The sequence below is a fragment of the Stegodyphus dumicola genome, chromosome 4, assembly GCF_044657685.1.
Source record: "Stegodyphus dumicola isolate Sdum_Otavi_A_Nest chromosome 4, ASM4465768v1".
NCBI lineage: Eukaryota > Metazoa > Arthropoda > Arachnida > Araneae > Eresidae > Stegodyphus > Stegodyphus dumicola.
In genome coordinates, this window is record NC_140771.1 from 177,491,972 (window position 1) to 177,510,163 (window position 18,192).

Genomic DNA, 18,192 nt, shown 5'->3' on the forward strand with positions numbered 1-18,192 from the left:
AGGTATTTTCGAAAATAAACATAGATACATGCGAACCCTTACCCACCACACCTAGGGGAAAGAAATACTATATACTAACCACGCTTTGTTTATCCTCCAAATATCTAGAAGCGATTCCAATAGAAGATATCGTTTCCACTACGATACTGGATGCGTTGTTGAATTTTTTCAGCAGAATGGGTGAATTTGTTTTGTCTCCCTTTTTTAATATCGTTTTTGTGTTTAAAAGGATAAAAAAAAGACGAAAACAGTTGGTGCATTTGTCTCAATGCACTATAACACAAGCGTTTCTATCTCTGTACAGTTAAATTCACTGGTCTGGACATGGTGGACCGTCCGCGTATGCGACGTCCGAAACAATTTTAAGCGGTCCACGGATGACAAGAACCTGACTGATGGATGACCATCTATAATTCCTGATGAAGATAGTTTCTACTAATTTTTCTCCAAGTTTATAAACTTTATCAAAATAGAAACTCCCTGAGAATTTGTAGCTGGTAGTCAGAAATAAGAAAATGTACAATAATTTACCTACAAGTATACGTATTTTTGTTTTTGTGTACGTCAAAAAAAATTTAATAAATAAAATAAAGGTTATAGGTTGTTATTGTCTTCAAGTTTTTACCTCTAGAAAAACCTTTCGTAATTTATTCATTTTTAGTTCAAGTAAATTATTTAGCAGTTAATTCAATACAATAAAATTATTTTAAATGCCAATCTGAAAATTTAATAATTAGCTATCAGTACGTTTGAATTACAAAGCATAACCAACAGAAATGTCTTGCAGATATCAAACCTTTACTTTCTAAACAGGAAATATATATTTTCTGAACGTTTTTTCTTTGTGTCATTGTTATTAATGTTTATGTATGTTTTGATAAATATTCAGCAAATAAAATTTTACGTTTAAATAAAAATGTGTGTTGATTAAAAAAAATCACTTTTGATTGGAAAAAATTCCTAGCTGCTTTTAGGTTGTGTTTTCGGCTGGCATTCAATTTGAGTTTGGGAGCAGTTATTTAGAAAACACACTTTCCTTGGCCTCTGAATTGATTATAAATGCAAAAATTAAGGATTTTCTTTTTAAATTCTACTGTCACTCTCGTGCAGAAGAAACTTAGTTTCACATATTTTTCTTTTTTTACTCTCCCCTATTACCAGATTCATTTAGCGTCCGACTAATGTTTCGGTTTCTAGGTCAGCTGAGTTTCAAAAACAGCTGAGGAAACTAATTAACGAGCTACAGCATCCACTTTCGAACGTAACTTTAGTCGTTTAGATTTTCTAGCCTTATTTTTATGTTTAGCTACTATTAAATTCTAGGCCATTCTGTTCTCCATATTTCAATACTTAAGAAAGTGTATTATTTTTTCAATATGTTTATTTTCTGCAATATCAAATTTCCATTCATCTTCGGACTGATCTCTGGCTAAAGTATGTTAATGGTGGAGCAGCGATCATTTTATATTTGTATTTCATTCATTCAAATATATTTTTTTAATTAAGTATCGTTGGATTAAAATTTAAGATTTAAGAACTTGTAACTAAAAGTATATGATTCTCAGTTTCATGTCTTCACACACACGTGCACACACACACACACACACACACACACAAACGAAAAAAAAAATGATTTCTCTTGAAGTATTCTTTAACCACTGTTTTTAGAAATCTATTAACAATTAGTTTAAATTAGTTTTATTATGAATTAGCTGACAGACGCCCGCTTTGCTGGGCTCACTATCTATTTGAATGTGAACCTAGACTTCTTATATGGACGAAATGTCTAATTTCGAATTGATAATTAATATAAATTTCTTTAATTTAAAGTCGGGAAATATAGTAGTAGTAGTAGTAGTAAAAACCATTACAGTTAATCGGTTCTGCCCACGTCCACCCTTGTAAAGTATCTATTAATAATTCTAAAATTTTTACATTGTTATATATTGTGGCTGATTTACAAATAAAGTTTATACAATAATTGTATTCGCATTATTAACATAACTTAAATATAGTGCCATTCAGTGAATCTGTCATACATAGATATCCCCTTCACTCATGAGGTACTGTATAGGGCTGCGTATAGGGCTGTGTATAGGGCTGCGTCCCCGTTATTTAACGAGACGGGATCACCAGTAGGCCTACACCACGAAAAATTGCCATCATAAAACTAAGTTTTATATATATTTAACTGTTAAGATAAGTTTCATGAAAATAAATTTTATTATCTTTGCTATCAAATTTTTTAATCAATTATAATTATTTGTCCTTCATTTTTTATGTATAGCAATTTTTATAAATAACGAAACATTTTTATTTTTTATCACATCTATTTTCATGAAACTTATGATACCAGGTAAATATAAATGTTATTATTAAACTTATCATTTAAATATTGTTTGTATTCATTGGATAGATGCAAGTTATTTATCAATTTAATAACTTTAAAGGAAAATGCATTCATTGGCAACATTGTATTTCATATCTAGTTTTGGCAACTATAAAAGAAAATTCTCAACTTGGATTTGAAAACCAAATGTATGAGAAACTTCTATTCTATAACCATTTTGGACAGGATTTACGTAAAATCCGTTCTTAGTGCGCGTCTACATTGTGGAATGAGTAACTATGCAAAATTTCAAGTCAATCGGGTATATAGTTTCGAAGATCTCGTGATGAATCAGTGGTATTTCGCTTTTATATATATAGATTACAAAGATAAAAAAAATATATTGCATCAAAGTAATGCAACTTCATGTTTAAAATAGATGTTATCTTATATTTCAGTAATACGCAGTGCGTAAGCTGATGTACGCATATTTAGAAATTTATCCAGTCTACGGCGAAAAAATATTTTTGATAACTTTGCACCTTCTTTGAAAATTATATGATTTTTGAAGTCTTGGATCAGCTCAATGAAAGCTGAATTTTGAAAACAAAATGAATAAATTTCATATTTTTTGCAAGTTAACAATATTACAGCAATTTCAAACAAATATTTTCTGTTGCATCAAACAAATCATGTAATAAATCGTCACCTAATCCGATACTCACGTGACAAATAACGTGCAGTTAAGTGACTTTTTAATAAAACATAAAAGAACTAACCAAGGCAAGAAAGACTTACCAAGCTTACATATATCTTGTATGTTCTTCCAGCTTTCATGAATATACCTCTTTCAAAGGGATTCACAGCTTCGTACGGAGAATGAATTGAAAACAGAATTCCTGCCCGATTGCCTGGAATCAAAATTTCATCTGGCTGTACATTGAACATGAGCGTATTTGCTGGTTCGGGAACTGAAATTCAAAGACATTAACTTAAGCTTTCAGCTGCCTTTTATAATCTCTAGCGAATTTTCGATTATACACCGTGTCCACAAAAATCCTTACCCAGACTTTATTTTCTCAACGGTTTGTTCGTATATATATATACTTTCACTTACAAAAATGTTTCAAATGCGACAAAGATCTATGTTTTAGCAGTTTCAAATTTAAGGGGACTCATACACCTTAAAACCCAAAAATGTTGGAATAGGTGAGTGTTGCAAGAATTGCGATAACTTATTTATTTTAAAAGCAATTACTTCCAAATTTTTACAGCTGACTACATAACATAGCTGCTTTCTGAAATAGTAATCAGAAAGTTTGTGTTGCCACAAATATTTTTATAATTTAATCCGTTTTGTGACCAAATTGTTCGTTAAGTTTCCACCTTGCGCGCACAGTTTAAAACATTCTGTTGCATAATTTAATTTCATATTTAATATATAGCTTTTATAACATTTGGAAACTGCTGTGAACCTAAAATTCTAAGAATTTCATGTTAATGTTTTATTTTATTTGGAGTTGAGTTTATAAAATGTATTTTATTAAAAAAATCTGTAGTGTTTTCGCCCATAAAATTTTTCAATATTAAAATATTCATCAGATCTTTGGTTCAGTTAGAAAATAGTGCCCATATAAGGAATTCCATCAAATTTCAAGTATGTACCATTAGCCATTTTTAAAATATCATGCGCGCAAGGTGGAAAAATGGCGAAATATTTTGTCACAAAGAGGATTAAATTAGAAAAAATATTTGTGGCAACACAAACTGTCTGGTTACTAGTTTCCAAAGCAGCTATATTATGTAGTCAGCTGTAAAAGTTGGAAGTAATGGCTTTTAAAATAAATAAAATATCCCAATTCTTGCAACAGTCACATATTCGAAGATCTTAAGGGGTTTAAGGAGCACCCTTAAAGATATCAATTTTGTAAAAGTTACGAAATCTAACTTTTCACACGTTCCTTTAGTTCCTACACTCATATTTAGAAAATATTTTATTTGTAATAAAAAAACACAAAACATTTGACTGCCGTACTGTGAACAATGACCCAGATATTTGATATAAAATTCTGGAATCATATCCGGGGGGCTGTGTACAAATTGAAGAGAGCAATGTTTGCATTTATACGTAGCTAAAAATAAAATACTGTTTAAAAAAGATTTCTGATGTTAAGAGATTACGTGACGAGAATTCATATGGAAATTATTGTAAAAGATATTGGCTAATATATATTTTTTTAAAGGAGATCTTATTCGCAGAATCTGTTTGAATTCATATTCTAGGAAACACTGGCAGGCTTCAGTATTTACATGTATCCAACTTGTAGTGTTATTTTTTAACTCGTAATTTTTTTCAAAGAGGAGATATTTTTCACAGAATTTAATTAAATTCGTGTTCTAGACCAGCGGTCGCCAACCGATGGTCCACGGACCAGTGCTGGTCAGTGAAAACTTTTTTTAATAGTCCGCAGAAAAATTAAGACATTGTTTATATTTTTATGAAGATTCAGCTTAAAAAATGACGAGTAACAAAACCTATTATGGAATATGGATTATACTTTTTGTAAATTTTAGCTACTACTTTTAGAGAAATTCATTCTGAATTTAGAAACTTTTTAGCTACTTTTGCAGGTGTATCTAGCGAAATTTGAAAGTGAGAGTTGGCATCCATGGATATGCTGCTGTTATAATAGCGCGAACTGGAATTACAAACATTCTATTGTAGTCGTTAATAGCACAGTTTTTCTCCGTGTCAATAGGCAACTTGATGGATTTTTATGAGAACCATCTGCATTCTTGTTTATAATTGCATCACTGGAAGTTTCCGTTTTTGTTTTGTCTGACTGTTGATCGATGGCGCCATTGCTGAGTAAGAGATTATTATTATGTTTACAATAATTAAAAACTGGCGGCATAACACTTTCAGTTTATTGATACTGCTTTGCATTTGCCGGTTTGTTCTTCCTTTTCTTGAAGTTCCTTTTCAGTGATATGGAAATGTGAAGCTTTCTGTACGAGAAGGTCAGATTTTTGTACTTTTCAAATAATTTTCCAATGTGAACGAAATATGTGTATCAGTGAGATGTTAATAGTGCTTTATTAATCATAATCAGGGATGTAGTCTGAATTTCCATAAAGGTATGCTGCTGAACACCAAATGTTTCGAAAATTATAGTAACTAATGAAAATTAGAATTACATGCATTGGAAATTTGAATATGGTTTTTGCGTATTAATATGTTGTTTTAAGGTCTTATTTAAGGTTTTTTTTAATTCATATTACTTGTCCGCCAAATATAAAATTATATATGTAGTGGTTCGTGAAGTTCTAAGAGTTAACGACCGCTGTTCTAGACAACACTGGCAGGTTTCAATATTGACATGTACCCAACTTTTAAGGAGAAAAAATAACTAGAATTATCTTAACTGATTTATCAACGACTCCGTACGTTTTGCGTTTATTTCTTTGTAACTAATGCAAAAGTTCCCTACATATAAATATAGGAAAGGAGGAATTATAAAAAGTTATATTTCGTAATATTTATAAAATTGATGTCCTTAAATTTAAAAATAATAAATCATGAAATTTTGCGTCATTTAAAATATTTCTGTAACTAAAAGTTTATGCCTGCGACGAACGGCTGAAAAAATGTAGGCTGAGTAAGGACTTTTGTGGACACGATGTGCATTATTACAGATTATGAAGTAACTGTGCACAAATTCATATATTAAAAGAAACAAAAGAATAATGCATAATCATTAATCTAAAAAAATAAAAGATGTCGTATTTATTATTTGGAGACTGATTTAATTTTGTATACAGTGATATACAAAAGGATGCAGCAAAAGTTAATAAAAAATATTTCTTATCTTACTTGAGCGTAACTTGAGTCATAACCAGTGGCAAACGCTCAAATTTCTCATATATTGATTGCAGTTCTTGAGTATGTGCACAACAGTCACTGGATATGCATGCCATATGTAATCAAATTCATCCCAAACTTGAAGTATCATTTCTATTGTAATGATCTGAAATCCATTTACTGACGATGAAATTTCTGGCTGGACATGAACAACAGTCTTTCACTGATTCAAAGTAAGAGAAATCGCATGATGTGAGATCTAGTGAACAGGCTGGTCAAGAAAGAGGGTCGTCGGCTTCATCTACAGCAACCAAAGTCTAATCCAGCGCTGTGAAAAATACAGTTCAGAAACATTTGCAAATTCTCATAAAAATCGAGGAACCCATTACTTAACACCGCCGTTCTCAAACGACACCCACGGCAATAATCAAGAGACGTTAACTAAAAGTTCTAAAATTATTATTAAAGAAGGCATAAAAATTATTAAAAGTTAAGTTGTCTTTCCTCGCCACTGTCTAAACGCACTAAGAACTGTCCATGTAAATTTTCAAATCTGCTTGAGATCAGCGAAGACAACAGAGTGAGAAAAAAATACCTTGAAGGAAGTCTGGATGTAGATATATTCAGGAAAAAATGTTGTGCACAAGGCTGCAGTGAGAAGACTTTCAATTCAATAAGCGATAAGCCTTTCAACTCAACTTATCTGTGCGAGTCTGCATTATCAACATACGTTTATACAAAAGACAGGTACAGGAGCAAATTCTCTGAGTTAAGTGATTTCAGGTTAAAATTAACTATACTTCCCACAAACATAAAAGAAATAATGAAACATTGATCCAAATTGTTTCATTCATAGCCTTAAAGACAAATAAAAGGTAAAACTGAACTGTTTCCACAGTTTTCTTCCATATCAAACCGTTTAAGGATAGCTGTACCGCAAAATGATTTTCATGCGACAAGTATGCTGTGGGGAAAACGTTCGAAAACCGCTGCATTAATAGAGTGTATTAATGCAGCGGTTGCTCCATAGTTGGTATTCAGTTGAGGTAACAAATAGTTTTAATACATGCTTCAAAAATGAGTCGTCAGCGATAGTTGATTCACTAAAGAAAAACGGACAATTTATTGTGAGACACTGAATAACTTGCATTGACGATTGAGAGGCATGCTGCTCTGTTTTTTTAAACCGTGTATGAAATTATCTTTGCACTGCAATCACGAACCCGAGCAGCTGAAAATAAAGCACACAAAAGCCATCTCTTATTGCAACACCCCTTTGGAAATTGGCCAGTCTGCCCCTCAGTAAGTATGAGAACCTTGTCCAAATGCCGCTAATGGCGGTTTGAGTTTTGCTTGTTTCAAGTGAGAAACAAATTAATTATTACCTTTTGAAACTACTCTACATTTCTTTTGTAAACGTTCTATAAAAAATATACACTTTACCCCATTTTTGTTATGGCTACAATAAAATTTGGCGTTTTTCAGAAATACATATTTAAACTAATTTTGTATGTACTCCACATACAACATTTTACTGCTTCAAAGATAATAAAACTTATTAGTTATATTTTATGCAAATTATATTTTACATTTTTAGTTATATTTTCTGCAGATTAGATTTTACATTAATAGTGAAAGTCCGTAAATACCTATATTGACTTGGAGAGAGTGAAAAATAAAATGACGCAGATTGATAAAAGATGTATTCAGTAATAAACATTTATGAATGGAGAAAATGCAAGTTTTTCGTCAGAAGCCACATGTAAAGGAAACCTGAAAATTTCTGTCCATATTCGGGCAAAATCAGCAGCACTGATTAATTAGGTTTGAAACTGAATTACACTAGAATGAAATATCACATCAAGAAGACTTTTTAGTCTTATTACATTTTAACAATTCTCCATACTGTGCTTAGAAAACTCTTAATGGTAGATGCACCAGGAAGACAAAGGTTTATCTCACAGTCATTAGACCTATCTTTTCTTAAGCGAGACCTTCTTTGAACACCACTAGAACTGTGATATTAAAGTAAATGAAATATTTGACAAAATACACTGAATTTCCTTTTAAATAATGCTTTGCATGTCCATCTTATGATGAATTTGTGAAAGATTACCTTCAGTGTTTTAATAGTAAGTTTCTTGGTAAGTAATAAAAACTTAAGTAATTGATCAAGCAAGTTAAATTAACAAATTCTCAAAAAGACCCATGTACTACTATTCCTGATACCGTCTTCCTCAGGAAAGTGATAAAAATTATTTAAATGTCAGATATATTTTGTGATTTGCTTATTTTTTCTACTATATTACAAAATATATCTGCCATTTAAGTAATTTCTCCTTTTCCCTCAGCTACCAGACACCCCCTTATTTGGGAGCGGTTTTGAATTTATTATGACGTTTAGTGCCGTTTTAAATTCACTTGAAGTACTGAAGTATATAAAAGCTAAATAAATATAAAGGATAAATTCATGCACAAATCGAAATTCAAGTTTTAATTAGTTTTAAGTACCTTCAATGAATGTTGCCTTCCTAATTTTTAACTTAAAAAAGGCCTTCATGGAAGACGGGAAACAGCAAAATTTACTTCTCACCTGAGTAACTGGTGAAATCTAAAATGGCAGAATACTTTTTTAGCTTTCCTTTAGCTATGCTTTTAAATCAAAGTACTTTAACATCGAAGCTCTCTCCACTTTAAATATGGATAAAAAGTCCCTCTCCATTCTGGGTAACTTTTACTATTGACAAGTTCAGATCGTCGTCTAAAGGATTTTATGACTGTAAATTTTAATCTTATCTGATGCTTCTTACTAAAACCCTTCGCATGAATGGAAGTGTTAAAGATTATTAACTGGGAGAAAGATGGAATGAAAATAAGATAACTCATTGTAAAATATAGTTTCATTGAGGTGAAATTGGAAATACTAAAAAAAAGATGGATGGTACCTTTAAAAATAAGTCGACAAAGATATTTAAACTCCTGGTTAGTGATTTCTTTGAAGCTCCTGGGATTTACTCTTCAGTCGGTTTATATGCTGGTTTGCTACATTCAGATTTTAGCAGCCTAAATTTTACCCGAACAGATGCTTTTCACATACTTTTGTTTTCTTCCACCTACTTTCTCTTTGTTTTTGGCTTTTCTTCCCTGATCGATTTTTGCTCAATAAAGAGTGCAGAATTTCTTTTCTTTTCCACCGTTTTTATTCATTGCTGTTAACGTTATAGAAAAATCTACGAAAAATAATTATACGAAGTTACCAGACTTCTGCCATTTTTGAGTATCTTTCTGTTACGGATTTTTAATTTGATGAACATCTTCAAAACAGCCCATACTCCGTTGGAAATATTGCATCTAAAAGACATTGACATGATGAAATAATTTGCGGAGGTTTAAATAATGCAGGCTTAAATCTTTGAACTTATATTTTCTTTTTACATCAACTGCAATCCGTACATTATTTTCCACCTTCTCTTTCATCTGCAGCCGTCACATGCTACTATATTTGCTCACGTTCCTTGCTTGCTTGCTTTTTAAGATTTTAAAATTAAGTAGACATGCATTTAAAGTATTGTTTCTTTTGATAGCTACTCTTTCGAAAGTTCTTTTAATGGCTATTCTTTTGATAGCAAGTCAAATGACTTGCAGCTACACTGGGCTACACTAAACTGTAAACAACATACAGTCTGATTTCCATTTTAAAGTAGTTAATTCTTACAAAATCTGATGTCTCAGTCGACGCCAGTTCATTTGATTTTATTTTAATCTCGAATACTTTTTCTTAGAATTATTATTTCAGATTCTTAGGCTTTATTTAAGACATCAATTCTGACAGTAATAAAAAAACATTACATTTATAAGCGAAAATGCCCAATGTGAAACCCTAATTCTATGGTGATGTAATGAACGTTTCGTTAAAGTATCTCCTCAGTTTGATAATATTAGATATAAGGACAGATAAAAATTGAATTAGACGTTTAAGAATCAAATTTTATTCTATCATCATGTAATCTACAATTAACATTTCTTGAGGTCCGTATACATGCATATATATATATATAAGATCCGTGAAACGATTGATTATAAACAAGGGTATCTTCTCTAAAATAATTAGGGATGGAAAAACGATAGATAGCGCTTTTTTAAGAAATTCTCCTATTCTGCAGGTACAGAGAAGAATTTTTTTAACTAATCTGTAGTTTAATAGAAGTTTGTAAAACTACTCTAAGTGGAATTTCTTTGAAATATTTGAATGTATACGATAACCTTTTCTAGTACTTTTAAAGAATCGTTGAAATTTTTGTTTAGGAATTAAAAAGCAGTAAGTTAGGGTGATAAGATAATATTAATTAGGAACTAATAACAAATTACTTTTATGATGCGTTATTTGAAAAAACAATAATAATAATAATAAACCTGGGTACGAAGCTCTAGACTCAACAGTAATGAAGAATGGTGTCCACAGAAAACATCATGGAGAAAAAAGCGCAAGGAAAAAATATCAGCGTGCAAAATACTGTAACGGAAAAAAAAAGCAAGAAAAAAAACAAAGCTGTTTTAAAGAATGGTGGTATAAAATTTTTGATAGAAAATAACGCTTTGCAATGACATCGCTGTCTTAAACAAATTACCTTGAAAAAATCCGCGTATAAGCAATCGGATGATGATAACATCGCAGACATGCGTTGGGTAACTATAAAAATTTTAAGCGAATTTTTTGTGTAATAACTTGTGAGCGCAAGAAGACTTAAGTAAATATTTTACTTCTATATTTCATATTTTTGCGTTGGCTAATAAATTATTAGTGAGAAAGTAAGAACCATTCAGAATCAGTAAAGAATAATACTACATGTAGAATTTTTTTTTTTTTTTTTTTTTTAATTTCCGTTGGCTGCTATTAAAAGTCTTTATTTTATTAACCTCTTTTATATGGACGTACTGATAAATCTGAATAAAAGCATATAGTATAAAAAGTTTTAGAAAGCGGAAGACACATGATTTTAAATTTTTATTAATTGCTATACGTAGCATTAACTTCTATTAACGTACAGATTTCGAATGTGTTAAGGATGTAATTGGATATCCAGTATTTAACTCTCCAGCTGTACTTCAGTTATTTTAAATTAGAATGTAAAGCATCGTAGCTCACCTCTATGTTAGCTGTTTCCTCTTTTTTCGACCTAACCGAAACATCGGATTTAATTATACCTTAGCAGCAGAGCATGATTTCAAGGAGCAAGCTGTTTATCCGGAAACATAAACAGTTGTTTTGCTCGGAAGTTATAGTAAAAGGCGTAAAGAAGGAGTATCGCTTTTAATGCCTGCATTAAGTTCTAGCGTTACACTGTAAAAAAAAAGTTCGCTCTTTACAGGCAAAAGTTTTGTAAAGTTACAGAAATCAAAAAGTTACACAAGAATTTCCTGTAATGGTAACAGGTTGAAAGCAAACTGTGGCTGGTACAGCTAATTTGTCTGTAACATTACAGATAATGTTTCAGTAGCCGCGCGGAAGAATCACGTGACTGACTGGAAATCAGCCAATCAGAAGAAAAGTGTTTGAAAGCTAGTTGCAGAAAAAAACATGGCTGAATGCATGTTGGTTGTATAGCGCAGGTAAGTAAGAAAATGTTTACAATTACGTTTGAAATATTTTTTGTTCATTTTATGCAGATTATTCTCATGCACTTTGCACTGTTATATGTAGTGAGTAAGTATTTAAACGTTTAAGCTTTGCGATTAATTAATATCAGTGTTCGTAATGTCTAATGAGTTGAAAGAGTGCAGAATATTTATTCCAAATGCAGATCTAATAGTAGTATTTTGTCATTGTGCATCCGATAAATTACGCCTTAAATTGCCCGTATTATTTATAACTAATTATTCCAAAATTTAATCACTGTTGTGGTATTTAATTGAAACGGTAATGTGGTTGTTGAAAACAAAATTAATCATGCTAGCGTTCGTTTGCAATCGTCTGACCAAAGAACGTTTGACATCTTTTTCCCGGCAGGCCTTGCGAGAAAAGTTTATGTAAACATTTAGAATTCTGAATGTAATGTATATATTTTTTGCTTACTAGGTTTAGTTTATTCTTTTTCTAGGATTACCTAATTAATTACACTTGGCTTATAATTCAGTCTAATATGTTTATATACGAGTGTGTTATGAAGTAAAATTACAAAAACTTGAACAATGCGGTCGAGAATCTCGTTTATTCTTTAGTGTAATAATATTATTTTTTCAATGGTATTAATTTCTTACGAATATGTTATAATTCTAAAATGAAATAATTATATTGATTAAAAGTATGTCGCATCATACTTTTCGTAATGTTTTGGTTTACTAACTAGATGCAACTTAATTATTCCATATATTTTAATATACCAATATCAACAGGGAAAAGATGGAAATGACCTAAAATATTTTTCTAAAAATTCGTTAAACTAGTTATAAAAGAAAACTAAAATATATATAACTACCATTGCATACTTATAAGTTTTTAAACATTTAATGTAGAATTTATGTTGATTTTGTTTTGCCCAATTTTAATACAGTTTTTAAGTATGATAGTCTTGTTACTAGGATAGCATGAATCTGCTAATACAAGTTTAATATATATTTCTTGACAAATGTTTCTCTTATTCATGTAATATAATATATAAATTATAAAATAAGTTTTCTTAAAAATAAATTATGATTGTGTATTGGAATTTAAAACAATTCTGTATCTGTATGTTAGTATTAAAAATAAAATAATAATAAATTTTTAATGAAGCATTGATTTTAGCATTAACAATTGTAAATATATATATATACTCACACATGAATAAATGGAAATGCAAGTTACTTTTCCTTACAAAGCCGTTCATGAATATATACTTCCTTTAGACTGATAGCCTTTGCATGCTTTGCCATATTCTATCAATCCAAATGATGCAAATATGCAGAAAATTTTACTTTCTTTGAAATTTAATGCAGGAAATAAAATTCAGTGCATTTGTATACTACATTAGTTCTCTTATAGCTTGGTATTTAATTGTCTAATGATTTACTAGTCCAAACTAATGCAGAATTCAGATATTGTTCAAATAAAAGAAAATTAATAAGGTCTGATTGTTAGACGTATATATGAAGATTTATTTTTTTTAATATTATTTTAAGTCAACTAAATTAATTTCAAATTTAAGTAAGTATTCATGCCTTTCAGTAGCATTATTTTTGGAAATCTTAAATTAAATAACTGAATGCAATATTTCTTGTTAATAAAAGAAAAGCAATGTTATGAAAGACTAGCGAAGTGGATTTGCAAGTTCTAATTACGAAAGGTCCCATGCTCTAAGGGGTCATTTTTAAAAATACTTAATTAAAAAGAAGTATTTAACGTAAAACTTCCAGCTTCACACATGTGGAATATTAATTCTATATATTTTATCTCATTTTATTGATTAATTTCATAGCATTTCGTGTGACACTAGTAGAAATTATTTATTAAATTTTATGCAGTTTCTGATCTACGTTTTGATTTTGTTATTAATTACGTTAGGTTACATAAGATTTAAAATTATGTAAGGTACAAAAACCTTCTGCATCTATTAATATATGCTGAAGTGAATGAAGTTGTGTCAGTGAAATTTTTTAAAATCAAAAACAAATTTCTGTGGAAAATTAAAGATATAAATTCTAATTGCAAACAAAGGAGTGAATTTGAAAGTTATCAAATAAGCCAAAGTGTTGGTAATTTTTGCAGTTTTGCAGAAGAATTTTTATACTGTGCAGAATGGTAATATGATGTTTGGTTTTCTTAGTAGAGTCAAAAGTCGTTAATCCGGACTCGTCGGGACATCGGCGATTCCGGATTATCGATTTTTCCGGATTACAGATCATCAGTTTAAATCTGGTAAGATGGCATGCAGAAATTATAAAATTAAAAATATGAAACCGTAATTTATGAAATAAAGAACAATTATGATCTAAAGGGTATCAAAATAAAAATAAATAAATAAATAAATAAAAAAAGCTTAATATTTATTTCTTTACTTTATTAAACATTTCTTTCAATGTAAGTTGTTTAAGTTGCTTCGTTTTATGTGATAATACTTTCTCTTTAATTCTATAAACAGCCATAATTTCTTCTTCAGTTACAAAGTTCCGCTGTTGAAGTCCTATAATTGCTGTGTCGAGAATGCCGACTAATTTGTCAATCGAAATGTTTTCGTTTTCAATAACCTCTGTATCACTTTCTTCACTATCGGAAGCGAATTATATTGACGAGGAATTTGATTTAAATCATAAACAAGACGGAGTACATCAAGATGAAATACTACATTTAGTAAGGAATTATAAGCCAAATAAAATAAAAACATCTGCCCTGAAGATAAGGATTGCTGACAGATGAACATCCAATACATTGCGCGCCGCGGCGTTTCCCCTCCCCGCCGCAGAGTAGCGTGAAATTGATAAACAGCAGATTTCTGAATGGTTAGATAAACAAAGGATTATGCCTTTATCCATATTTTTGCAGCAATTCCACTTTTTGTTTAATGGACTTCGAAACATACTTTCGCTTTATAGATCCTTTACGTATTAGTAAATATATATCGGAAATTCTGTTTGACATAATTGAAAGTTCAAGCTTACTTTTATAAAATTGCTCTAACAGTCTTCAAAAAATAATAAGCCGGATCCAGTTCGAAGATTAAGGAACAACGCAATCTGTAACATTAACTGAATTAGATAATTTTAGCTTAGCTTATACCGTCCGTTATACATTAAACGCACATGTGTAAACGTATTATGCGCATGCGCACAAGCATATTCGCAGCCGTAAAGGTCTTACGCGCATGCCTCAACGCGACGCATTCGCAGAAAGTTTGTAGCTTTGAGGTCCGGATTATAGATCAAACTGAAGTATTGCAACTTAAACAAGTAATTTAGCTTAAAATTTATTTGAACTTAATTTTCTAATTTATTTTGATCATGTATATTTTATGTGTCATAAATCTTTAAAATGAACTTAATTCTCATACTATTTATTAACACAAATTTTTTAAAGAAGAAAAAGTCACATTTGTTTTGCTTAGTTGCCCACGAAAATTAAAAAAAAATATTTGCATAATTATCCCCCTTTGAATGCATTTAGGAAATGAATATCCCAAGATTTTAAAATGGATTTATTGACATAATGATATATAGAGAGGAGTTATGTTTACTTGCAGACTTTTTTCCTCCTTTTTACTAATATTATAGTATGAAAATCAAGGGGAAAATTAAGCAATAATTTAATTTTGAAGGATGTAATTACAGTAAGACCATAACCAATCAAAAATTCATGAATGAACTACTGGTAACTATCATAGTATTATTATATAAAAGAAACCTACATTCTAATAAGAATGTTTAGTAACATTAACATTTCAGTATCTGATAATAATCTTCATTCCTACTTCCCTATACCTTGAATTTCATTCTTATTATTGCCCAATGCTATTCCCTAGACCTCAAAGCATTTAATGCATCTGGAACTGCAATTTGTGCCATCTTCTACAGCATGTAATCACCACTCAGTTTGTACTACCACGAGCAATGATCTTCAGAATTACCGTATTGCGTTGCATATTCCATCCCACCCAGCTTTAGAACCAGATTTTGAAAATTAAAAAAAATATTTGCATAATTTTCCCCCTTTTAATGCATTTAGAAAATGAATATCCCAAGATTTTAAAATGGATTTATCGACATACTGATTGTTTTCGTCATACTAACAAAGGCAAACTTTTGTACACTAAAGGCCCCGTTGAATCTTTCTCTTCTAACTGTTGAATATTATGTCAGCCTAATACAAAAAATGATCTATGATAGTGAAAGGAAATACCAACTGCCATTCACTGTGCAATTTTGCCATATCAGCTGCATATTCATCTTCTCTAATTATTTATGTATGATCTGAGGCTTAAGGAATTGCAAGAACAACAATGAGAATGAGAGAAATTCAAATTATAAAGAAATGAGATAACTTATTAGATGTTGCAATTATGTGTATTCTTATTGAAATAGAGGTTTCTTTTAAAGAAATAATATTGTGATAGTAGTAGTTTATACATGATTACTTTTCATTTGTTATATTCCTACTGTGACTGTGTCCTTTGGAAATTAAATTATTCGTTTAATTTTTCCCTCTCAATTTTCGGAAGATAAAATTAGTAAAAATAAGTGGGAATATAGCATCAAGAGCATTAGATATCCCCAATTTCTTGAAGCTGTTCACTATTATTGTTTCATAAATAATAGGCCATGCACCCAAAATCCACTAGCAAATCAGTTAGTAAGATGAAAATGACCACTATGCAGACGAAAAAATTTAGGGTAACTTGTTTTGTGAGCGCCTTAAGGAAGACAAACATTACGTAAATCATTAAAACAATTTCAGAATCCTGTTGCTAAAAGAAAGCTTGGGGAAAATGTTGTCCGAGTCCCAGTGATTCATTTGGACCAATATGTAATATTGTTTTAGAAATTTAAAGTAATAAATATAATATTTTTCGAATGCTAAAACAGTTCGAGAAATTTATTCAAGTTCTGAATTCTGAATATAAGTATACTGTATATTATATTTAATAACTATGGTGGCTTCATTTATGAAAGATTTGCATATTGGCTGTTTTTGTACAATGAACCTTCTCTAAGCTAGCTATGCGTGATTCCTGAAGATTTTGATCTTTAATGATATTGGGCATCTTAGAGAAGTTATGTTTACTAATTAGTTATTTTATGAGGAATGCTGGTTAAATTTAAAAAGTGATTCACTGAAGTAGCTTGTGGTAATGAGATGGTTCACTGTAATGCAATTTTTTAAAGTATTTAAGCTATTCCTGATTACTTAAGTTATTATAAAGAAATATGATTAAAAGTGTTATATAAGCACATGTTTAAAACATCTATTAAAATAATTTTTATAAGCTTTTTAAGAGCATGATTATGATTTTAAAAGAAATGTTTTTTCTTTATTTAGGAGACATGGTTTACAAAGAAGGGGAAAAACCATTCATTTTTTCCAAGCAGTCGAAACGAATTTTTATGAAATGTTATATTGTGTTATTTTTTAATTAATTCTTTTTTTAAGGTTTTATGTAAAGTTTATGAATTAAGTAATAAATTATTTTTACTTCTGTATTTTAATTAGCATATTATTTGCTTCATAATGTTTCACAATAAAATTATAAATTCAATAAACTTCTTAATTAACATGCTGTAATATATATATATAGAGAGAGCATAAAGTTTGTTTTCTGTTGTCACATGTATATTTCACAATTTTGTATGCAAATCTCGAAATTTATAATAACTAAGAATACATTTTAGTATCATTTTCTAAATGGTAATTATTAAGCTTAAAGTTTTATTACATATCACGTTTGTAAAAAATTATAGGTAAAATTAAAATACATTAAATTTTAAGCTAAAATGAAGTATTAATTTTTGAAACAAATTTGTTAAAGGCATAATTGTATTAAGCATCAAGAATTTTAATGGAAGCAAGGCTTTAAAAATAAAGGTCAGTTGGTGAAGTTTTATGCTTATTCAAAAAGCATGATATTAGGTTTTTAATGAAAGACTTCTATCTGTTAATTCAAAGGAAATTATTTGAAGGTAGGGTAAAAACGTTATGCAGTTGCCATCTATTACTTCAAACAATAGCACACTGTTGTCAAACACTGAGTGCAGATAAGAATAAAAAGGTTAGTTGGACGTTGTAATTCAAGCTTATGAACAAAATTTTGAATTCCTTGTAGTAACAAAATAAAGTTCATTGCTATGTTGAATTCTTTAATTTACTGAAAATGTCATTTTTTAGAAGGAGAGAATATAATATTTTTGAAATATGAAGAACAGCTGTTCTGAGTTCTTCATAGAAATATTTCACAAAATGTCTTTTATTGTAATAATATGATCATATCAACATGCAACACGTTTACTCATATAAGTTAAATCTAAAGGAACATGTGTC

General features: G+C 30.0%; 1 protein-coding gene and 1 long non-coding RNA gene across 13 annotated transcripts in view; one reads left to right on the forward strand and one right to left on the reverse strand.

Moving 5' to 3' along the window:
• LOC118204448 (acid-sensing ion channel 3-like) overlaps positions 1-18,192 on the reverse strand; it is a 179,444-nt gene that overhangs the window by 129,459 nt on the left and 31,793 nt on the right. For all 12 annotated transcript variants that reach the window (XM_085815821.1, XM_085815820.1, XM_085815823.1 and 9 more), the window contains one exon: positions 3,128-3,300. In XM_085815821.1, coding sequence (XP_085671947.1) covers positions 3,128-3,300 — 173 coding nt within the window. The remainder of the gene's footprint in view (positions 1-3,127; positions 3,301-18,192) is intronic.
• LOC146997756 (uncharacterized) lies at positions 11,694-17,357 on the forward strand. The gene is made up of 2 exons (XR_015040834.1): positions 11,694-11,801; positions 17,197-17,357. It is a non-coding gene; the product is annotated as an uncharacterized LOC146997756 (long non-coding RNA).